This window comes from Podarcis filfolensis (assembly GCF_964270895.1).
Source record: "Podarcis filfolensis genome assembly, chromosome: Z".
NCBI lineage: Eukaryota > Metazoa > Chordata > Lepidosauria > Squamata > Lacertidae > Podarcis > Podarcis filfolensis.
Window position 1 is genome coordinate 20,380,462 of NC_139617.1, and position 22,215 is coordinate 20,402,676.

A 22,215-nucleotide genomic window follows, 5' to 3' on the forward strand; every position below is an offset into this window, starting at 1 on the left:
TGCCCTTCAGATCTTGTTGGACTCCAAATCCCATCAGCCAGCATGGCCTGTGACCAGGACTGATGGGAGTTGTAGTCCAACAACAGCAGAAGGGCCACAGGCTCCCTATATCCCTATCTAATAAGTGCTTCAGCCAAGTGATTAGTTGAAATTTAGGATTAGGCCCAGAAGTCCTTTTGCATTCTTGCCTTAAAATCAATTTGACTGGGTCGGTAACAAGAGACAGCTTATTAAGGTGACAGGAGACATGCACACACACTCCAGAGATCAAACGGGAGAGACAAATGCAGGCCGCTCTCTGGAGAAATCACAAAGCAACAGCAACTTCTTCTCAGGCATCAGCAGCTTTGATTTGTTTTCCCAGGACTATTACAGCATTGAGAGGTGTAACTTTCCTAATTGACATTTACAAAAGAATTGTTCTTGCCCCTTCTTGCAAGTCTACTGTTAAATTTGCATCAGTGACACAGTTCTTTTGACCACACAGTTATGAAGGTCTCCTGTCTCTGTCAGACAGAAACGTGCTTCAGGTGTAACACTAAACCATGGTTCACATTATAGAAGCAAGCATGAACAAGATTTGGGCTTGCATGCTTCCCTCTTCTCTTTCCCCAAATAATCCAGGGAACTGTGGTTTACCCTTCACAGAGCCACAGTTCTCAGCTCCCTTAAAGGATAGTTCCCATGATTTTGGGGGGAGGCCATGTGCACTAAATGTACTTTAAATATGTGCATGCATATGCTAAGTGGGATTTCCTGTGAGTTGGATTGGGGTAACCCTTTAGTGCCCTCTGTAACTCCTTGTGCTTCTCTGTGGCAAGCTGTGTACATTTTGCACAGCACACAAATGCACACTTAATTTGAATCCTTTTATCAGGTCATATAACTCAACATTTCTTCGTGCAACCTGCTTTTTTATTGTTAAATGGGGACAAAAAAGCTGTTTGTAGCCAACCTAGTCTGAGTTGCTTCAAGAGGCTCTGTTGAAAATTTAGAAGCCACAGTGCCCATATTTTTCTGTAGTGGCCCTTTCCCTCCAGATGACCAGGGGCTTTCAGCCTTCTGCAGATTAGGTATATGCTAATGACAGAAACTAAATTAAGAGTTGGAAGAAAACCTGGCCCTTCTATTTTCTCAACTAAAGAGCAGCCTTTGATGGTGCTGCTGTTCTTGAATGATGCAGAGGCACTTGACAGTGGCTATGCACAGAAGTGCTAGGAATATCATATCTTATTCTTTTGTTCTACAATTGACTCTCTTTTTTGGGGGGGCATCATTTTTAAGGTGGAAAAATGCAAATGTATTTTCAGAGTCTATGGGTTTTATTAAAAGCAGAAACAAAAAGTCACCCCCACACTCAAAAAACATCCAGCCCAAAACTCTACCAATGTTACATGTATATTAAGTAGAAACTGTAAACTTTGCTTATTTGGGATTGCTATGGTGTGTTTTTGCTTTTCTTTTAACCTCTTCTGTTCCTGTATACACATGGAAGCCTTTTCGGTAGCAGAACTTACTTCATTTTGCCTGTGAACCATAAGATCAGACCCTGTGTTTATTTCCTGTTTTTATGTGCTTTTATACTACTACTTTTACTGACTCTGCATTGTATATTTGCTTTAATGATACTCATTTTTTTCTGTTGTTCACTGCAAAGAGGTTTTTTTTAAAAAATACTAAGTAGTTTGTAAATTATGTTTAAATAATTGCAATAGAATCTTTGCAAAAATGAAAGCTTACTCCATTAGCTATTCTTTTTTTCTTTTCTCTCCCCCTTCCCCTCCCCCATCTCCACAATAGAAGACAATACTATGGAGGAAACTGGGCAAGTTTTAGTTTCTCTGGATTATTGTCTTGGATAAAAGAGAACCAGGTAAGCAGTAGTGATTTTGTATCGTGCTAAATATTCAGCCTTTTGGTTAAAAACTTCAGGGGAAAAAATCATTCAATATCTATTTTAGAATATGTAGGTTTTATCAACCATGCTATACCCCATATGTTTTTATATCCTTACAAAATGTCACCTGCTATATCTGATTTCCAATTTCTTGCTGTGACTAGTCTGGCTGCAGTAATCATTGCTGTTGCAACTTCTATGTTTTCCTTGTTTATTGTGCCTTTCAGATATTTCAATAAACATTTTGGTGTTAAGATTCTATTGCTGCCCAGAATCTCATTTACAGTCCTCTGCAGCTTCTTTTTTAAACTACAGTATGAACATAGGAACCTTCCCAATCAGTTTACTTTGAACTCTCGTTTCATAACCACACACACATATGCAGGATACATAGACAGGAAAAATTCAGTATATAGCAAGGGTCTGGTATAACCCCTACTCCTCACACTGCTAAAGAAAGTGAATTAAATATTTATTTCTCCAACTTCTTAACATTTAAATAAAGCCAAAACATCATTTACTCATTTTTTTAAAAAGTTTAATGAAACACTTCTGTTCTTTTTTGCATATTCTTGAAAGAAAACGGCTGACCCCTGTGAGGGAAACACCCGCTGGGAAGAACTGATCCTTGAAAACGAAGAAGGTATTCCTCTGAACAAGGCAGACCAAACCATTCAGCATGTTGAAGATTTCTGCTATGCCAGGTGAGTGCTTCCTGTCCTGCACATAAATGGTGTATGTGGAGGCACATTTTGAACAGGGAAGCCAATGGGCCAGCTGTGTGAGCTTGCTCCTCCATGGTGAAACCTGCTCCCCCAACTTAGACCCGATAAAGGAAGGTTTGGGGCTCACTGCTGTGGCCACAGCTGGCTTCAGAGATGCCACAAGCAGTTTGTTTTATTTTATTTAGAATAGTTGTAGCATATCCTTCATCTATACAGATACCAAAGTGGGTTGCAGAACATAAATAAAATCATAAAATGTCCAACAATAAAACACACCGTTAAAAAGAAACAGCTAAAAATGTAATTGCAGGCTAAACAATATCAGCTTACAATTCCTGGGCAAACAAAGAAGCTTTAACCTGGTGTCGGAATGAGGGCAATTTCTGTATCTGGCATGTTTGTGAGTGTAGGGCATTCTGTATTTGGGGCATCGCTATAGATAAGGCTGTCTCATTCCACTGCTTGACAAGCTTCCTTCAGTAGTGGAGTGTGGAAAAGAGCCTCCCCAGAAGATCTCAAAGTACAGGCAGGCTTTGATAGGGAGAGGAGATCCTTCAGGTATTTGGATCTGAAACACCTTGAACTGGACTCAGAAGTGAACAGTGAAATCCTGTAAATTCTTTAGACTCGTTGTTTGGCTTCGTATTGTGTCCAGAATTTGGCTGACAGAGTGTCTTGCTTCTGGTAAACCACAAGCTAGAACCAAGGTGTATTCTTGGGTTTATAGTTTGTGGGTTTTTCCTGGAGGCATACATTGAGTTTGGATAATGCACTTAACCAAACTGTAGCATAGCTCATGGCAGCACACCTGCAAGAAGGCCAGAGGAAGAGCACAATTCCTCTGTGGGAACCCTTGTGCATCCATGCTAAAAAATGGTTTGGCTTAGTGTTACATGTGAACCAATTCACTCACTTCCTGGTTGAAGCAAACCATATCCAAGGCATGCAGACCAGCACTGAAGACAGTTTGCCTGTTACATCAGAACAGGCTCTTTGTCTTGAATAAGTGTTATTTGATTTTATGTTATGTATCTAAAAAATTAAAATTGGAAATAAAAAACCCTCTTCCTTTTAATAACTTAATGTTCGAGAGAGAGAGCTGATCACAGCAGTTCTGACGGTTGCCATTGTTGCTTAATTTCCCTGAACTCCTATGAAGTTGCCATTAAACATTTATTTTGAAAGAATAAAAACAGCTGGGCTGCAGTGGTAATATAGTGCACAAAGCCGAAATGAATGGCCACAGAACAAAGTGCATCCATCAAAGTGGAAGAAAACCATCTCCGCAACAAGCGGTATTGAAAAAAAGGCAAATGGTTGAAAAATAAATAGTGAACACCTGTGCTGCATAAATTAACCAGCTGGTTGGCAATTTTTCTTTTGACCTATCGGAAGGGGTGGCTGTTACGAGGCATTAATAAGACACGTTGGCTTTGAGAGATTCTTTTGTTAGTACCATTAATTAATGAATGACACTAGATAATGTTCAGAATTTACACCACAATTTGTGCTGCACATGTATCCTTGTGAATTAGTATTACAGGTTTAAACAAACAAACAAACAAACCTCCATCTGCACATAAGATTTAAACTTGGGTGTCTCTCCCGCCCCCCCCGAGCCCGGTTTTTATAGCCACAGTTCTGTTGAAGAATTAAGTTTTATACAAAAATATTTTGGTTGTTGTCATAAGGTTGCTGGGAATCCTTGAATAGTCACACTGTTAGCACGTTTAAAAGCTGCAGCTAATGTACTTCTGAATGTAGCTGTGTTCACATATTGTTTTAGAAAGTGAGAATTCGGTCAGTTTGCATTAAAATGAGAACCAAACTCCCATATCTGTAGTTGGGAGTAGGAGGTTGTTCCATAGGCTTCCTGGAAACTGTAAGTTTTGAGGATAAACTCCAAAGAAGCCAGGGAGGCGTTCTGAGAACAGCCTCTGTCTCTTCCTTTTCCTCCCCTTGCCCCTCCCCTCTTAGGGCCAATGGCAGCTTTCAGGGGAGGAATGATTTTAATCGTGGAAAATGTAGAGAGGATAAAAATATTTCTCACCTAGTATTGTTTTCCCAATTCAGTTTGCAGCCCACCCCTATCCCTGCAGCTGTGTTAAAAATATATATGACAAAAACCCTGCCTGTCGCTTGTAGCCTAACCCCTCAGCCCTGAGTTGAAAATACATTGTTACTGGCAACAATATTTCTGAAATAATACATTTAGGTGAAGCCCATAAAGCTGACCTGGGCCGAGGGATGTGATGAGTTTTATTTCGGCCCAGCTCACTCGGGGGCTTCTCTTGCAAAAAAAACTAGTGTGGCTGCTAATTAGATCAGAGATAGACATAAGAAGACCTAAAAAATTAAATAGCTTTTACCTCTGGCAACTGGGGAAACTCTGCCTTTTATTGATAAGTACTGAAGTTTTACTGCTGTATCATTTCAGATCACCTTTCAGATTGCAGTTCATTTGTTGACGGCTAGGCTTAAAACATTTACTTGGAGGATTAATGGCTAAGTGGTTGAGATAAAAAGATAATGCAAAATGGTTGCTGAACTCTTCCTCTCCCGCCCCCCACTAATAATGACACTGATTTGATTCATCTCTGCTGGTAGCCTAAACTGAAATCCCAAGTTCAAAAGTGCTAGTTGCTGAGGTAGACTTCATTGAAGTTGAAGATTAAAAAGGAAAATGAGCTTGAAATGTGGAGTGTGGCCTTAGAAGGAGAATGTTAAGGATTTTGCCATTAAGGAAGAAAGGAGGATGCCAAAGACTTGTTGCATCTGCTGACCTTGCTCTTTTGACCTCCTTACCTTTATCATGATAGGCAGCCACAAGATTAATGGTCACAGCAGTAAGATTTAAAGCATACCTTCATTATGTTTCATTAAAGGCCATGGGTGGATCGGTAATAAAGATGAAGATTTTGTTTCCATATGTGTGTGTGCACGCATGTACACATAAGCCACTTTTAATTATGGCTTTGCGCACAATCCATGATGCACAGCTCCTTCTATCCACAGTCCCTGTGGCGTGATATTCTTCCATCCAAGCTGGTCGTTCACTTCCCTCAGCAAAGCTGTATTGTATTTGTTAACATTTTGTTGCTGGCACCTCCCCACTGAGCCCTTTGTGAACATTCTATTACATCACAGCAGTTCAACCAATCAGTGGCTGGGGGTGAGACCTGTGCACATGCACCCTGTTCACACTGTTATTTGGGACTTGTAACAAAATATTGCATTGTGGAATGCTGCTATTCAGAACTCCAGCCGCTTTGCTCCATTACACCATCACTGTCGTCTTCTGTCCCTTCTGCCCAACAACAGTCAGTATCCTTTAGCCAATGAGCATGTTTTATCCTAGTGGGTCTATTTTTCATACTGCTGGGGGCTTTCTCCAAACTGATTGCTACCACTATCTTAATCGGTTGTGCTGTTTCGGTAACATAAGCAATGACACTCGCACTCTGAATGTTAGAAATAGAGGAGATGGTATGTCTTGTCTTGTGTATCTGTGTTGACTAGGCAAAGCAGACATGGCTCTTATAATGTTTCGATCAGTTGGTTGAAATAGCTGTTGTACCCAGAAAGTTGCAAGATAGCTTTGGGGACTGATTTTCATCTGTTCTCTCCCTCTTTCTCCCCTTGAAAAATCAGTCAGGATCTAGCTGAAGATGTGGAAGAAGCTGGTGCACTTCCGAAGGCCCCTGCCTCTGTTGCTTCTGCTTCTAGTGAGGTTATAGAGGAAGTCTCTGGCACCCCAGAGGCTGAGGAAAAGTGCTTTCCTTTGGAGGATCGGCCATCGGGGACCAAAGATGAGGAAACATTGCCTGACAGTGCTGCAGGAAGTGAACCGGAATGTACAGCTGACCACGAAGCTGTTGAAGTGACCTCTCTGGGGGAGAAACCCTGTGACAATGTAACGCCCGGTCAATCAGTACAGGAAGTGGAAAATAACGAAGCTGCATCAATAGTGGAAGCTGCAGCTGAACCAAGGAAAATTACTTATTCCCAAATTGTTAAAGAAGGAAGACGATTTAATATTGATTTAATTTCTAAGGTAGGGAACTCATTGCCTATGTTTTCTTTATTAACCCTGCACCCTATGTTTGCTTCATTGAAAATATTCCTTTGGAAACTTCACAGGCAATGCAAGATAATTATGATGATACTGGGACCTAGTATTCTGCTCTAAAAAACATAGGTCACTTTATAAAATAACATTTTGTGGGGGTTTTAAATAGACACATATGCTCTCTTAAAAAAAAATGAACGAAAGCTAAAGTATCTGCTAAAAGCACGCTTTGCTTTTGGGATAGAACAAACATATTGGGTCTCAAAACAAGACACTTCTTGCACCTTTTACTTTAGGAATGTTGGTCTGCTGATCAGGGATTTGGGTTTTTGTAGGGAGAACTGTACTACATGTTCTCTGAAAGCTATGTGCTTTTTAAGAAACAGTAATTCCAGAAAACAAAAAACAGCTTCTACTGTGCTGTCGTACTATTCTAACTCTCTTCTACCTTGCTGCGAGAAATATTATTGCAGGATGAACCATTGGGGAGAACCAAATGTTATGATTTGGTACTCATGCTTAATTATAGTCATTACTTTTGCCTTATGAAGTCATGTGAAGTTGCAGACATAGTACTTGTGGCAGTGCTAAACAGAGACAGGGTCCAAAGAGTCCCAAAACTAGGTCTGTGGCTTCCAGATGACATTGGATTTGAGTTTCCCAAACAGTCCCCCCACTGCCCCTATAGCTCAGTGGTAGAGCATCTGCTTTGCATGGTAGGAGAAAGTCCCAAGTTCATTCCTCAGCATCGCCCGGTAGGGCTGGAAAAGCCCTCTGCTTAAAAGCCTGGAGAACCACTGCTGCCCATTCCAGACAATACTGAGCTAGATGTACCAATGGTCTGAGCTGGTATAAGGCAGCTTCCTATGTCCCCCACATTCCACCTCTTGTAACTGTTTGCTGGCAAATTAAGTCACTCAGTCAGAGCTCTCGTAGATTCTGCAACTCTGGCCTGTTTTGCCCTATCGTGCCCCTGTGAGCTTCCTTTGGATTTCGTTCTAATCAGGCAACCAGCCTCCCACATCTCTTGCTAGGCCTTACAAAGTTCTCTCCTCGAGACTTTGAGAGTGATGGCATTGCATAAGTAACTTTCTTCAGTGGAGCATTGCTTCTTCTTTTTTTAAAAGTTAAGTCATCCATCTTGCGCTGTGGTTTTTTACATTCATGTCCTTCCCAGAATGTGTAATAAATTTTTAGCTTATATAAAGTGAGCAAAGGTATTAGAAGATTAAGTTTTATGGTTTTAACTTGTAACCGTTGTGAGCACACTGCTTGCTGGGATATTGAGGAAATGAGGACAGTAGTTTAAGCCTCAAAAAGATGGAAATTGAGGGAGAGAAAATGTATAAAGAATGCATGGAAATAATGGCATGAGCTTCATGAACCTGCATGGAATCACTTTACTTGCCCACCCACCCACTTAGCACAACCAGGGGAACAAACCAGGAAGCCACCATTAACTAGAGCTTCCCATCACCCGCAAACGGATAAGTGTAAGGAAGTTGGTTTTCAAAACCTGGCTGGTTTGGAAGCCATTAACCATAGTTACCAATTGACACTTAACAGGACACATTGCAACCTCTTAGTTTGTTTTCCTTGCTTGCACAAAGGGAGGAGCCAAAGAGGTTTTGTACAGGTCAATAAAAGCTAATGCATTGTCTAAATGCAACCAGAATGTATAAGTTTAAAACCTCCAAAAACTGGCAAGTATGTTATGCAGTGGAAATGGGAAGAAGATCTCCAGCTATTTCTTGATGGCATGGATAGCTTTTGGAGAACTCCCATAAGATTCTCTATTTTTATTTATCAGACCTAGGGCGCTTTCTGACTGTCAGTATTTTGGGGTGTGATTCAGTTGCATCCTGGCAAAATTCAGATTGTTCAGTTGATTTCACACTCTTGGGCAACATACCTACTTCCCCAAATAATCAGATTTTATGCTATAAGGAAAGTGAAAACAAAATGCCCTGGGATTACACTTGCTTTAATGCAGCTCCACCTAACCTCCACGCAAATAATTTGAAATGAATGCTCATTAAATAGCCAATGTCATCTGATCTCCCTGCAAATAAATCAGGATGAATGCTCTATAAACAGATTGGTTGGAAGCACCCTGTGTTCCAGGAAGTTTAGTTCCTAAGGATAAGAATCCTGTATAGGAAAAGCCCTGGTGAATCAGGCCAAATCCCCATCTAGTTCAACATCTTCTCACTGAGGCCAACCAAATGCCTATGGGTACTCTCCATTCTGGCAATTCTAGGAACTGGTATTCAGAAGCATATTGTATCCTCTTTGGTTCTGACTTCAGGGAACCTAACAATAAATATGTCACTTCTTTTGAAAGGATATTGGGTCTCGAGTGCTCTTCCTCTTCCATTGTCCTCACCTCCAGGTAGACCAAACTGGCATTGGTTGCTGCCTCCCTTTATTTCTGATTACCAGATGGCTTGCAGCCTGACTGCATCCTTTCTTCTGCTCTTTTCAGTTCCTTGGCTGGGATCACATTCTTTGCATTTACTGTTTTGTTCATGCACAGAGGCTCTTTAGCTCACCGCAAAACTGCCCTTCCTCTGCAGATTAAGGTGGCCTTTTGAAGCAGCGCCCCATGAGGCAGCCCAAAGTAAATACTGCACCCCTGAAAGTGCTTGAAACTCACATATTGGTGGGAGTAAACCATTTGGACCCTAGTTCGTGTGTTGCGGGTCTGGATACCCAGTAACTCACTATATAAAGCAAGTATAGCCACCGTGGTACCCTTCACCCGTTAGATCACAATTTGCATCATTCCTAGCCAGCATGGCTGGGGATCAAGGATGATGAGAATTCATGATGACTATCCTTGATGTAGATGACTTCTTCTGCCAAGATTGCATGAAAGGATTTGTGCCTCTTCTCTGACTTCCCCAAAGTTTTTCTCTTGACTATTTCAGCAAGAACCTATCCTTCATCTCTCTCTCTCTGCTTCTGGACAACAGTCAAAGCAGCCAGAAACTATGTGTGAGAGAATGTGTGAATTATGTGTCTCCTCCTCCTCCTCCTGGATTTAGTCTGTAGTAGATTCTCCCCTCCCTCTTCAGGTATGGCCTGGAAATTTGAAAAGCATGATTCTCCCACTTACTCGGGCACTCAGAGAAAAATCAGAAGCAGCCCTTCCAGGTTTCAACTCTTCGCACTTTACCTTTATTCTCCAACTTTTCTTCACCTTAAAGCCTCTGGCTTTGCTTCAAGTGAGCATAGGAGTGAACTTTTCAGTAAGGTAAAGTCAAATATGCAGCAGTTATTGCCCATGGAGTTATGGAGTGTAGGGGAGCATCCTTATTCCCCTCCACCAAATCTGGAAGAGTATGTGCCTTTTAATTTAAGTCCTGAACCAAGTAGGAATGACCCTGCTAATAGCTTCACATCCACACTGAACCTGGAACTTTTGTAGTATATAGTATTAGTATATAGACAAATTCCAACTGCAACAAAATGTTGTTGTATCCTCCATCCTGAAAGCGATGCTGCTGTTCCAGCCAACCATTCTCTTAAAGCAGGGCATTTCATCTCCTCCTCCTTGTACTCTTTTACAGCTGCATTAGGTGGTTGTTTCATTCTCATTGGGCAGTTTTATTTTGTTTTTGCAGGGTAGTGGCGGTTTGCTCCTTCTACTTTTTCAAGAATAAAGGGGGAAATCTCAAGGCTCCCCCAAGCATGCTGGCATTTACCTCTTGTTTTTCACTTGTCCCACTTTGGCTATAGCTCTGGCAGCATTTACTACTGTTACTCAAAGGCTTAAGATACAGAAGTAGTACTCCCACTGTTATCTTATAAATGACACTTTTAATTTGCAAAAATGTGGAGCCTTGTCAGTGTGTTCCTCTTCAACAATGCTAGAAAGAAAAAAATTAAAATTAAGATTGTCTTCAAATATATATATATGCTTTCTTTTGTGCAGTTACTGTACTCCCGAGGATTGTTGATTGACCTCCTAATTAAGTCAAATGTTAGTCGCTATGCTGAGTTCAAAAATGTCACCCGGATTCTTGCATTTCGAGAAGGCAGAGTGGAACAGGTAGGTACTGAAATGGACCTAACTGCAAAAGCTGAGCTTGCAATTCATTTGAAAGTGCAAATTTGACTAACATAAGTTTTTATGTAGCTATAATTCCTTTCAATCTACCACTTTCTCTGCTATACTGTACGTTCTTTCATTCTTGGATTGGTTTGGATATAATGACTAGACCCTGATCTGGCTCGTCTAAGCAGGAACAGCTGCATGTTTTGAAGTGTCTTGAGTAAGTTGCTGTCATTGGGACCCCCTTTCTGAATGGGCCCATCTACTCCTCACCACTGTCACTGCTACCCACTCACTTGCTTTCTCCCTCTGGTCCCAATCTTCACAACTTCCCAGAGGAAGTGTACAAGTCAAGTGAAGGTCCATGCTGTATCCACATTCCTCCCTCTTATCTCTGCTTGCATGCCCAGTGGCAGTAAGGAAGAGAGAGAAGTGGAGCCAGGAGGCACCTGGGGTTGGCAGCGTGCCCTCAGTAGAAGCATGGGCTTTGGCACATTCCTAGTGATACCAACTGCTGATGCAGGCCTGGGATCAAAGTTTCAAGCTCTCATACACTGTTTCCCCTCTACCCTCTCTCTTCCCCTTGTACATTCAATAGTTGGAAGCTATGGATTTAAATGGCCTTGTAGTTCTGGTTTGGAGGGCAAGTGCAAACTAAAAGTTTACCAATTCAGATAATAATGGTTTGCCCAGCAAAAGGAGTTGGGAAGGGAACTGGAGTGGAGAAGGCTAGAGGAGGGAGCACATGTACCTGAGGTTTGGGAGTATGTTAAGGAATTGGAAAAAGAGAATTAATTTGATTGGTGCTCCAAATCTTCCGTTCTCACCAGTTGACTGTTGATATAATAAATCTAATATTAGCAACAGATTTCCAAATAGTGCAGTTTTCCAAATTCATTATTTGCATTCAGTTGGGAAGCAGGTGCTAGAGTTTATTAGCAGAACTAAGAAAGGAAATGCCTTCTAATGTAACTCTGCAGTCAACAGGATGCTGACCAGAAAATCATATAAACCAAAATCATAGTTTTTGTGAGGACAATTGTGTCCTTGAAGGACATAATTGCCCAGCATTAAAGGTTGTTTAAAATGAAAGACCATCACATGAACCAACATCAAGTGTTTGTCTAGAAGAATAGCATATTAATGGCTTATTATATGGGAGAAGAGAAGTCTAAGAGGCAGCAAACATGAGTTTTTGCAGACATCATGGTGCCCTTGGGCAGAAAAGACAGGAAGTTTGCATTGATCTGAACACAAGTTTATAGGACTAGGAAAGAGCTGCAAGAGATTTCTCAAAAGTTGAGTGATTGCTCAAAAGACAATCCTTAAACTTGTTGAAATAGCACTTTTTTTAATTCATAAAATCAGGCAGTTTCCCTCTGGAAGGAAGGTAGGTTGTGATCCATGCTAATAATCTTCAGAATACTCTGAATTGACTACGCCTGTGTATAATGACTGTTAGAAGGCGTGACTCATAAGGCAGGCGTAAATGTAATGTCCCCATTCTTCTTTACCATGGCTAAGCAATTCGGCTGTGGGATCCCTTCCCTCTCCCTATGTAACCATGATTAATATTAAACCAAGGTTCCCTCTTAATCAGCATTTAAATTTTGAGGAACAAGCCATGGTTCTGAGAGGGCAGGAGGTAATTTGTGCCTGCGAGGCATGGGACCAAGGAAGAGAGTGCAGAATCCCACAGCCCACTCCAGACCTCCTCTTAAGCATGGTTGAGTTATCTGACTATGGTGTTTGCAAGAGATTACATTTTTCACACAGAAAAATCCTGTTTTTAAATTAATACTAAAAGATAATGGTTTAAAAAAAATTGCAGATTTCTCCAGTTCTGTGACACAGATCATTTCCTGGCCCTGACTGTGTTTGGAATGGTGGAAAATGAACCTCCAAATTATATTTCAGGTTCCATGTTCTAGAGCTGACGTCTTCAACAGCAAACAGTTGACCATGGTGGAAAAAAGAATGCTGATGAAATTTCTTACATTTTGTCTGGATTATGAGCAGCACCCTGATGAATATCAAGGTTTGTACCTATTTGTTGAACAGGAGAATCTCACTGGGCATTTTCATTTGATCTTTAAATGTCTGCACCTTTTGGTTCTCAGGTGCTATACAAGATGCTATTACCTCTGATGTGCTGAAGGAAGCCCCATGTGTACAAGCTTTCCATTCACTTTATTGTTGTGGGACACTCTGGGGCATGTGTGTAACCTTCCTGATCATTCGAGCTGATGTTGAAGCCTTTGAGCATGTGGAGCTCTGAGCATTTCTCCCCCCTCCCTTTTATAATATTTTTTATTTGGTTTTACAAATTAAAATTTATATTAAAAATTATAATAAAAAGGTAAATAAACAAAGATTTACCCAAATCTCTGGGCTTTCCCCCACCCTTCCATGGGTTCCGTCGCTAGTGCTTTTTCAGCTGCATATTGTAAGTCACTCCAGTTTTTAAGTATCCCATATATCCCTAGTTCTTGTTACACTACAAGTGTTATTCAAATCCTGCTAAAGAGTGCAAGTATTTACAGTGGTCTCCAAGGTAAATTATAAATTTCCCCCATTCTTTGTGGAAATTCTGGTCTTCCTGGTTTCTGATTTTCCCAGTCATTTTCACCATCTCCACACAGTTCATCAGTTTGGTCTGCCATTCCTTTGTCTTCCTTCCATCTCTGGGCTAAGAGCATCTGTCTAAGTGCATTTCTAATCCAGGCAGTACATGTGGTTCCAAAGCTGTGAGCGATGATTTTGTTTCTTGAGGCAAGAGAGAACAGCAGAAATGGGTTTGTTGTGCTTTAAAAAACGGGTAGGGAGGGGTTGTATCCAAAACAGTGTGAGCCAGTATGGTGTAATGGTTAGTGTCAGACTAAGACCTGAGAGATCAAGTTTCAATTCCCCACTCAGTCATGAAGCCCACTGGGTGACTTTAAGCCAGTCCCTGTTTTTCAGTCTACCTTGCAGGGTTGCTGGGAGGATAAAATGGAGAGGGGGAGAAGAAGTGTGTGTATGACCTTGAACTCCTTGGAGGAATAGTGGGGAACAAATGTAACCAATAAAGAAAAACACAAAACCAGTCCCTAGGCATAGTGTTTGAGTGTTGCCTGGTAGAGTTCGGAGAGATGCCTGAAGCCTAAAAGATGACTAACACAGTATCTGACATAGTACAGTCCTTTTGTGATTGTAGTATGTAGATTGACTGGCTGGTATTTGTTGTTTTGTTGCTGTAGTTGTAAATAATTATCTGGAAAGACTAATGCTTGACTTTTCTTTTATTCCCCAAAACAGGTCACAAGGACTCTAAATTCTCAGACTACTTAAAAACCCAGAAGTTGACTCCCAATCTGCAGCATTTCATATTGCATTCCATTGCAATGGTCTCGGAGGCTGACTGCTACACCATAGATGGCCTGAAGGCGACTCAGAAGTTCCTCCAGTGCCTTGGGCGCTACGGAAACACTCCCTTCTTGTTTCCTTTGTATGGCCAAGGAGAGATCCCACAGTGCTTTTGCCGGTAAGCAACGTTTTATTTCTTTTCTTTTTTTAAAGCCATTCAGTTGGGAATACTAACTAATCTGATTTAATTCCTTTTAGACACTTAGCTGTTTTCATTTCCCTGTGTTTACATGTTTGTGCGTGGAAAATAAAGCCTTTTAAGAATTCAACGCTTCCTTAGGGCTTCCTTTTTTTAGCTGTGAATCATGTGGAAGAACTGAGATGGCAACAGTATATTAAGCTTGTGGCTCCTCCCCTCCCCCCCCATCACAATAGCCTATGAGGGACACCCGCACCCCTGTGGACTGATCCAATCCCTAAAGCTCTAGTACATTGTTTTCTATTATTAATTCATTAACTGGAGCTTTAAAATATGAAACTTTAATTTGGAGCTGTCCCTTGGGAGCAGTTAAATGTGGTGTTGCAAGTCATCTTGTGTCTCTCAATTCAGTTTGCAGCCACCATCTATGTGTTTTCCTTTCCTGCCAGTAAAATTTTCTTTTCCTACCTCTCTCCCATCAAGCCTCAAAGATGCTTTTTGAAGGTTCTCCATAAATATAGAAAGTTGCTATGTGGTGCAGGAATGACAGCCTTATGTTTTGATGTGTGATACTTGTTTCTTACAGTCAATGGGTAGCCTTTGTGAAATTCCTGTTTGTGTCCAGAGGTTCTCAAACTGTGCCCCGTGGTCCACTAGCAGTCCTTGAGCTGCCCTCAGGTGGCTCATAGAAAGGTTGAGGAAAAGCTGAAAATACCCACACCTTGCTCTGAATTTGGTTGGTTTTTTTTCCTGCTGATGGAGATAAACTTCACCAAATGCTGCCTACAAAACCAGACACATATCCATTGCATTAGAACAGCAAGACTACAATCATTTAAGATATGACTTATGTAAGTTCATTGATTTGCATAACAACAAAAGGTGTGTGTGTTTTTAAGTGGTGTGTCAAGACCCATGGCAGCTTTCAAGTGGTCCAGAGGAAAAGTTTGAGAATCACTGGCCTAACCTATTTTAAAGGGTGCTTTGGGAAAGCGGTGCACTCAGAGGTAGAGCATCAGCTTTGCATGCCCAAAGTCCCAGCATCTGCATGTAGGGCTGGAAAAGACTTGTCTGAAAGCCTGAAGTGGTTCTGCCAGCCAATATAGACATCGTTGTGCTATATGGATCCTGAGTATATGGAGCTGCTTTTTAACTAAGTAGGTTCCAGTGGCTGAGAGGCTATACTGCCATTTGGCAACTCCTTGGAGGAAGGGCAAGTAGCTCTAGGCTGAAGGGGGTCCTCTGGTGCATCTCTCATGTCAGCAGGCAGGCAGGCAGGCAGCCAGCCAGCCAGCCCCTGTCCTCCTCCTATTTCTTTCCTCCAGACATGAAGGGTAGGTGAGGTGAGGCCTACTAGAGGACCAGGAGGGTGGCAGCAGTTGTGCTTCTACAATGAATGCTAGGCTGCTGCGGTTCTGATTGCCCATGGTGCACCAGAGTGACATAGCATCAGGGACATGGTAGGCAATCACAATGGTGGCTGCCTGGCACTTATTGGAGGGCCAGAAAAGGGAGACCCAGGCACTACTGGCAGCAGTGATCGGCTCTTGGCAGCTGATTAAGGATGTTGGTGCTGCGTCTGGTAAGAAGGTTAATTGCCTTGCATTAAAAATGAAAAATATTTGTTTAAAATGCTCTCTTAGCGCACGATCAATTAACTTGGAAGGTAGCCGCTTCCTTCCTTAAAGATCTCAACTTGTAATGATTCTGTTTCTTATGTACAGGACCAACTTTTTCCCCAGCTTTTGTTGCTAATTCTTAGCAGCATTTCTAAGACTTCTAGGATTAGTGTTCAGTCAGTCTTCCAAGTGGTAACATCTCTGCCTATACATCATACCCTACAATTTTTATCGCCAGGTTATCAGAATAAGGTGTCACTTGTCCTGTGATTTCTAACCACCTCTTCATATTCTGTTTTAATGTAACCCTCTTAAGCGTTTCTTGCAGTCAGTTACCCTGTGTGTTCTCATCAAGGCTACTGTTATAAATGGCAGGTATGCATATTTATGTGAATGATTCAAAGACATTTGTAAGTCATATCCTTCCATTCTGAATGAATTCTGCATAAACTCTACAAGGCTCACTAGAACTGTGGTAGTCCCTTGAGTGAATAAGATTGGTCCTTATTTCTGAAACTGCTCTAAGTGAATGGGATTCTTTTTCATGCTACAATGTAACTTCCTTATGCAAGGTTCACATTTTTGTTTTCAGAGCTTATCAGAATGAGATTTATGCAATAGAAACTGGATTTGTGATTTTGCTTTTTATCCATGGTTTTACAAATATACCATTACTTTCTGATGAATGGATGTTTGTAAGATCAGTGGGTTGGATTCATAGGCTCCCTTCCTCCATTGGAAAGAGTTTTGATGAGAACCTTTGGATCCAGACTAGGGTTTCTTAATAGAATGATGTGAAAATATGCTCGGTCACAGAAATAAAACTCTTTCAATCCTTTATAACGGGTGCATAATCTTTCATTTTTGCTTTTGTTCAAAACAGCAGCTTTGGACCCCTTCTAACTTGGGTAATTACCAGCCAGTTTTAAATGTTCTATTCTGGTGCTCAAGAGCATTGTAGCAACTCTGCTTCAAAGTCTGCTTGGATAGTGCAATTCCCTTTCAATCAAACTATGGTTTGTTGCCATAGTAAACAACTTGTAATGGAAGACCAACAGTGGTAGAATGAGCCTGTTAATTCTTCTGAATTTATCAGCAGCTTTCAGTACTGTCTACTGTGATATATGGTTTTGATTTGATTGGTTGGTTGTATTGCTATGCTGCTTTCCATTCAAATGAATACTGAAGCTGCTTACAAACAATAGATAACAATAACATCACAAATACAGCATAAATCATATTCTGTAATTAACAAATCATCAATAAAACAAATACAGGTTGGAGGAGTTGCCCGTTGGTGACCAGGGGCCAGGTGGTTGGGACTGGCTGCAATGGAACCACCCAAGGATAGAGCAACAGGCAGATTCAGCAAGCCATCACCCAGGCACTCTGGGCCAGCCTCACCTCCAGATCCAGTGCCACTCCTTGCACTGCTCTTTGCCCATGACCTGGATGACCCTCCAGTCCCCAAAGAGGCACCTGCTGATCAGTCTGACTGAGCTGGCACTGACACCTTCTCCATTGCTTAGGACCTGGAGAGATCCATGCCACTGCAAAGAGACCACTCAGGTTTAGTCCACCCAAAGGCATTCCTGTTTGCTTGCCCAGTCCAAAGAAATGTCCCACTTGCTGCACTGAAGCAGTACCTGTCCTGCTAGTTTATAATAGGAGCCAAGGGTGTGTGTGTGTGTGTGACTTGTTGGATCAATGTTTAGCTTAAACAAAAAAATTTTTTTCCTTCCAGTAGCACCTTAAAGACCAACTAAGTTAGTTCTTGGTATGAGCTTTCGTGTGCATGCACACTTCTTCAGATACACTGAAACAGAAGTTGCCAGATCCTTCTATATAGTGAGAAGGTGGGGAGGGGTATTACTCAGAAGGGTGGTGGGAATGGGTGGTTGGCAGATAGCTGTGATGAGCCTGTTGACGACGCTTAACGACTGCAATAGGTCTTACAGGAAAAAGCAAGGGGTGAGAAGTTGGTCTTTAAGGTGCTACTGGAAGGAAAAAAATTTTTTTGTTTTGACTATGGCAGACCAACACGGCTACCTATCTGTAACTGGAACAATGTTTAGCTTGTTAGGCATGTCTTGCACCTGCTGTGCCTTCGATACCTGTTTTGCTTATGTATTGTTGTGATTTGAGCATTAAAGCTTTTAGTAGAAACATTTGAGTTCTCCATCCAACAGTTATTATGTGGTCCTACCTTGTGTCCCATGCTTTTTAAACATCTGCATGAAACTTCTAGGCTGAAATGTTATCTGTATGGTGATGACACACAGCTCTATCTCTCATTCTCATCTTAAAGGAAGTAGACCTGTAGGCCTGGGTGGTAGAAGCTTGAATGAATATAGATGAGATAGCTGGCTTCATAGCTTGGAATAAAAAGCTCAGACTATCTTGTTTGAAGCTTAAGTGCATGGAAGATGTCAAGGATGGTCATAGATCATTGATAAGATGAATATGTTTGGCATGCAGAAGGTCCCATGTTCAGCCCCCCACATGCACCGTTAAAAGGATCAGGTGGACATAACCTCTGCCTGGAGAGCTGCTGCCAGTCAGAGTAGTCAGTACTGGGTTAGATGGACAAATAGTCTACAATGGCATAAGGTGGTTTCCTATGTTTGCTACTTTCTGAACTTTGCATTGCTTTTTCATTTTTTTTAAGCAGCATGTTTATCGTTAAAAGAAATTGTTTGGTTTCAGCATTTTCTATTCTTAGTTTTGCATTGATGACAGATATAAGGGTGTGGATAGCAGGGTGTGATTGGAGTTGGCTGGTGTGCCCCCCTCCCTTGAGAAGAGAACCTTAGTTTGGGACAAACATCGGTGAGGTGAGATAATCCATCACTTCTGAGCCCTGTTCTCCAGTGATGGATGGATAGATTGGTAAAGTAACTCAATAATCTTCATTTTTTTTTCTTCTCGGGTTATTCACAGATCAGTGAGCGCTGTCGTTAATAAAGCTATGGAATGCTTTTGTGTCCTTGCCCATATTATTTCTCAAGTTTTGACAGGACAAGACTTTTAATTTGAAAATAACCTTTGTGTTGAAACATGCCCTCCTAAGCATACAAAGTCCTTTGTGAGTGTGGCACTCCACGATCTCATGTTGAGCAGTGAAATCCTTCTCGCAAAACATTGTTTGGAATAATTCTAGCATTTAAGAAATAGCTGCTGGCTTGCAGATGTTGAAGCTCTCAGAGCTGAACTGGATGCTTGTTTTGAATATATTGGATAAATGCAGAAGTTGGTGCTATTGATTTCAATGACGCTTGTGCTCATGAAATGAATGCAGGGCAGCTCAAATCCCATTGAAGCTATAGGAGGCTTAACTGCACTGTTTAGAGCATCTCCATTGAAATTCCTTCTATAAAGTTCAATAATTAAGAGAGCCCATGTGGTTAAGGGACTAGGACCAGCGGGAGCGAGGTTCAAACCCTTATTCAGCTTTGAAGCTCCCAGGGTGACCTTGCTCCAGGCTCTTATTTCTCGGCTTCTTTTTATTTATAACATTTATATCTCCCTTCCTCAAAGAAGCTCTGCAGCATACATGGTCTCTGCCCCACCTATCCTCAAAACAGCCCATGAGGTAGATTGGGCTGAGAGAAAATGAGCAGCCCAGGGTCACCTGATGATAAGGTTTTTGAACCCAAGTCTCTTTGGTTGCAATCCAACACTCTAACCACTACACCACACTGGCTCTTGACTTGGTTTGTGGGGATAAATATGAGAGTGGGCCCAGGGACGGAGGAAGGGGGGGTGCAGTGGGGACGGGCCACTCCGGGTGTCACTACTGGGGGGGGGGTTTACAAAATGCTGGGCAGCATTCACTGTGGGGCCTGCAGCGCATCCGAGCCACACATCTCTCCTGGGAGTGATGTGGTGGCTTGGGCGCCCGCAGGCTCCATATTGCCCCATGCTGTAGGGCGGCTTAGTGGGAGGAGGCAGGCAGACTCCTCAGAGGCCCCGCGGAGCATCCTGCCCTGGCTGGCCCCACCCCTGGGAGCAGGGCACGCATGCCATCCCAGGCGTCCGATCAACTTGCTCCGCCACTGCGTGGGGCAAGATAAAATACATATAATGTTGCATACCCCTTGAGGCAATGGTGGGATACAAAATGCATTATTTCCCCCCTATTATTATTATACTGCATAAAATAAATCACGGTGGTTTGCATATGTAAAATACAGCAGCAGCAAACCTATAAACACTTGCATGTTCTTACTTTCAAAATAAAAAACCCATAAATAGATGTTCATTTACATAACCTGTTCTCTGTGGGAGTTGGGTTGCCCCACTGAAGGAGAGGGTAGGTGACGTGAGGAATGGACTGCCTCCCCACCTCTGTTTTGGGTCCCATCCGCAGTTGGCATGTGGGCCCCCAGCAGATTATCCCAACAAAATGTTGTCCTCAGTGCAAAAAAGTTCTCTACCCAGACCTAGGCTTTTGCTGACCTCTATTTAGTTACTTTGTTTCTTTTAATGCTAACTTTATTGGCATTTTATTAGTAGCTGGATCTTCCTTTGTCTTGCTTTAGTTCCTTTTTTTGTTCCTAAGAGGTTATGGTCACATCTGCACCATAAATTTCACACGCTGTTGTACCACTTTAAGAGTAATGGCTTCCCCTAAAGAATACTGGAAACTGAAGTTTGTTAAGGGTGCTGGGAATTGTAGCTCTGTGGGGGGTGGTCTCCTAAGAACCCTCAGCAAATTACAGTTCCCAGGATTCTTTGGGAAAGCCTTGTCTCTTAAAGTGTTACAAAAGTGCTTTAAATGCGTGTTGTGATTGTGATCCGAAATGTGCATTAGTTCAAATCTAATCTCTGCTATGAAGTCGCTGAATGCACATAGGCATGCGATGCTTCCTCATTCTCAGTACCTGTATCTGTAATATTGTTGATAGTAGTTACCGTATTTTTCGCCCTATGGGACGCACTTTCCCCCTCCAAAAATGAAGGGGAAATCTGGGTGCGTCCTAAGGGGCGAATGCAGGCTTTTGCTGAAGCGTGGAGAGCGAGAGGGGTCGGTGCCCACCGACCCCTCTCGCTCTCCAGGCTTCAGGAAGACATCCGCAGCCTAGGCAGCCCTGCGGGAGGTCCCGCAGGGATGTCTAGGCTGCGGATAGCAGCCTGCTTCCCGGAGCGTCGGGCGCTCTGCTTTCAGGGCGCCCGGCGCTTCGGGAACACATCCGCAGCGTGGGGAGCCCTGCAGGAGTTCCCCGCAGGGCTCCCCAATCTGCGGATAGCAGCCTGCCGCCCGGCGGGCGGGGCGCCCTGAAGCAGAGCGCCCCGCGCCCTGGGCATACATCCGCAGCGTGGGGAGCCCTGCAGGATAGCAGCCTGCCGCCCGGAGCCCTGCAGGATAGCAGCGGATAGCAGCCTGCCGCCCGGCGGGCAGGGCGCCCTGAAGCAGAGCGCCCCGCGCGCCGGACAGACATCCGCAGCGTGGGGAGCCCTGCAGGAGTTCCCCGCAGGGCTCCCCACGCTGCGGATAGCAGCCTGCCTCCCGGCGGGCGGGGCGCCCTGAAACAGAGCGCCCCGCGCGCCAGACAGACATCCGCAGTGTGGGGAGCCCTGCAGGAGTTCCCCGCAGGGCTCCCCACGCTGCGGATAGCAGCCTGCCGCCCGGCGGGCAGGGCGCCCTGAAGCAGAGCGCCCCACGCGCCGGACAGACATTGGCCAGCCCCACAAGCTCGGGGGACAGCAGGGAGGCGCAGCGTCGCCATCCCGCTGTTCCTCGACCTTGTTAGGTTTCCCCGACCTGCTTTTGGGGGGGAAATAAAGGAAATTTTTTTTTCTTTATTTCCCCCCCAAAAAACTAGGTGCGTCCTATGGGACGGAGCGTCCTATGGGACGAAAAATACGGTAATAATGACTTACCATGCACAGTTGTTGTAACTAGATAATTCTATGCCTACAACTAGATAATGCGTGTGTGGTGTTTTGTACAATTAAAAGTGCTTTGTTGTTGCTTTCAGCTGCTTTTTGTGAGCGTTTTGGAGATCTTTGCTATAAAAAAGGATATATATATATATATATATATATATATATATATATATATATATATATTCCCACAGGCCACCTATTTGTTATCCAAACAAAGCATGTGTGTTTATGTGTGTGGTGAGTTAAAAATCAAGATGTCAGATACACATCTGCATTCCCCCTCCCCAAATACTCAGGTCCAGGAGTATCACATCACAGTAGCATAGTCCTCCTGTGGCAAAAGATGCAGTAACCCTGAAGCCTCTTTCTTTCCTTGTAACATTAGTGTTTTAATTAAAGAAAACAACCAGTTGGA

General features: G+C 42.8%; 1 protein-coding gene across 1 annotated transcript in view; it reads left to right on the forward strand.

The window, feature by feature from the left end:
- Positions 1-22,215, forward strand: part of CHM (CHM Rab escort protein) — a 76,187-nt gene that overhangs the window by 18,742 nt on the left and 35,230 nt on the right. The window contains exons 3-8 of the mRNA XM_083595967.1: positions 1,801-1,873; positions 2,477-2,601; positions 6,274-6,676; positions 10,629-10,745; positions 12,666-12,786; positions 14,046-14,271. Of these exons, the coding sequence (XP_083452093.1) occupies positions 1,801-1,873; positions 2,477-2,601; positions 6,274-6,676; positions 10,629-10,745; positions 12,666-12,786; positions 14,046-14,271 (1,065 nt within the window). The remainder of the gene's footprint in view (positions 1-1,800; positions 1,874-2,476; positions 2,602-6,273; positions 6,677-10,628; positions 10,746-12,665; positions 12,787-14,045; positions 14,272-22,215) is intronic.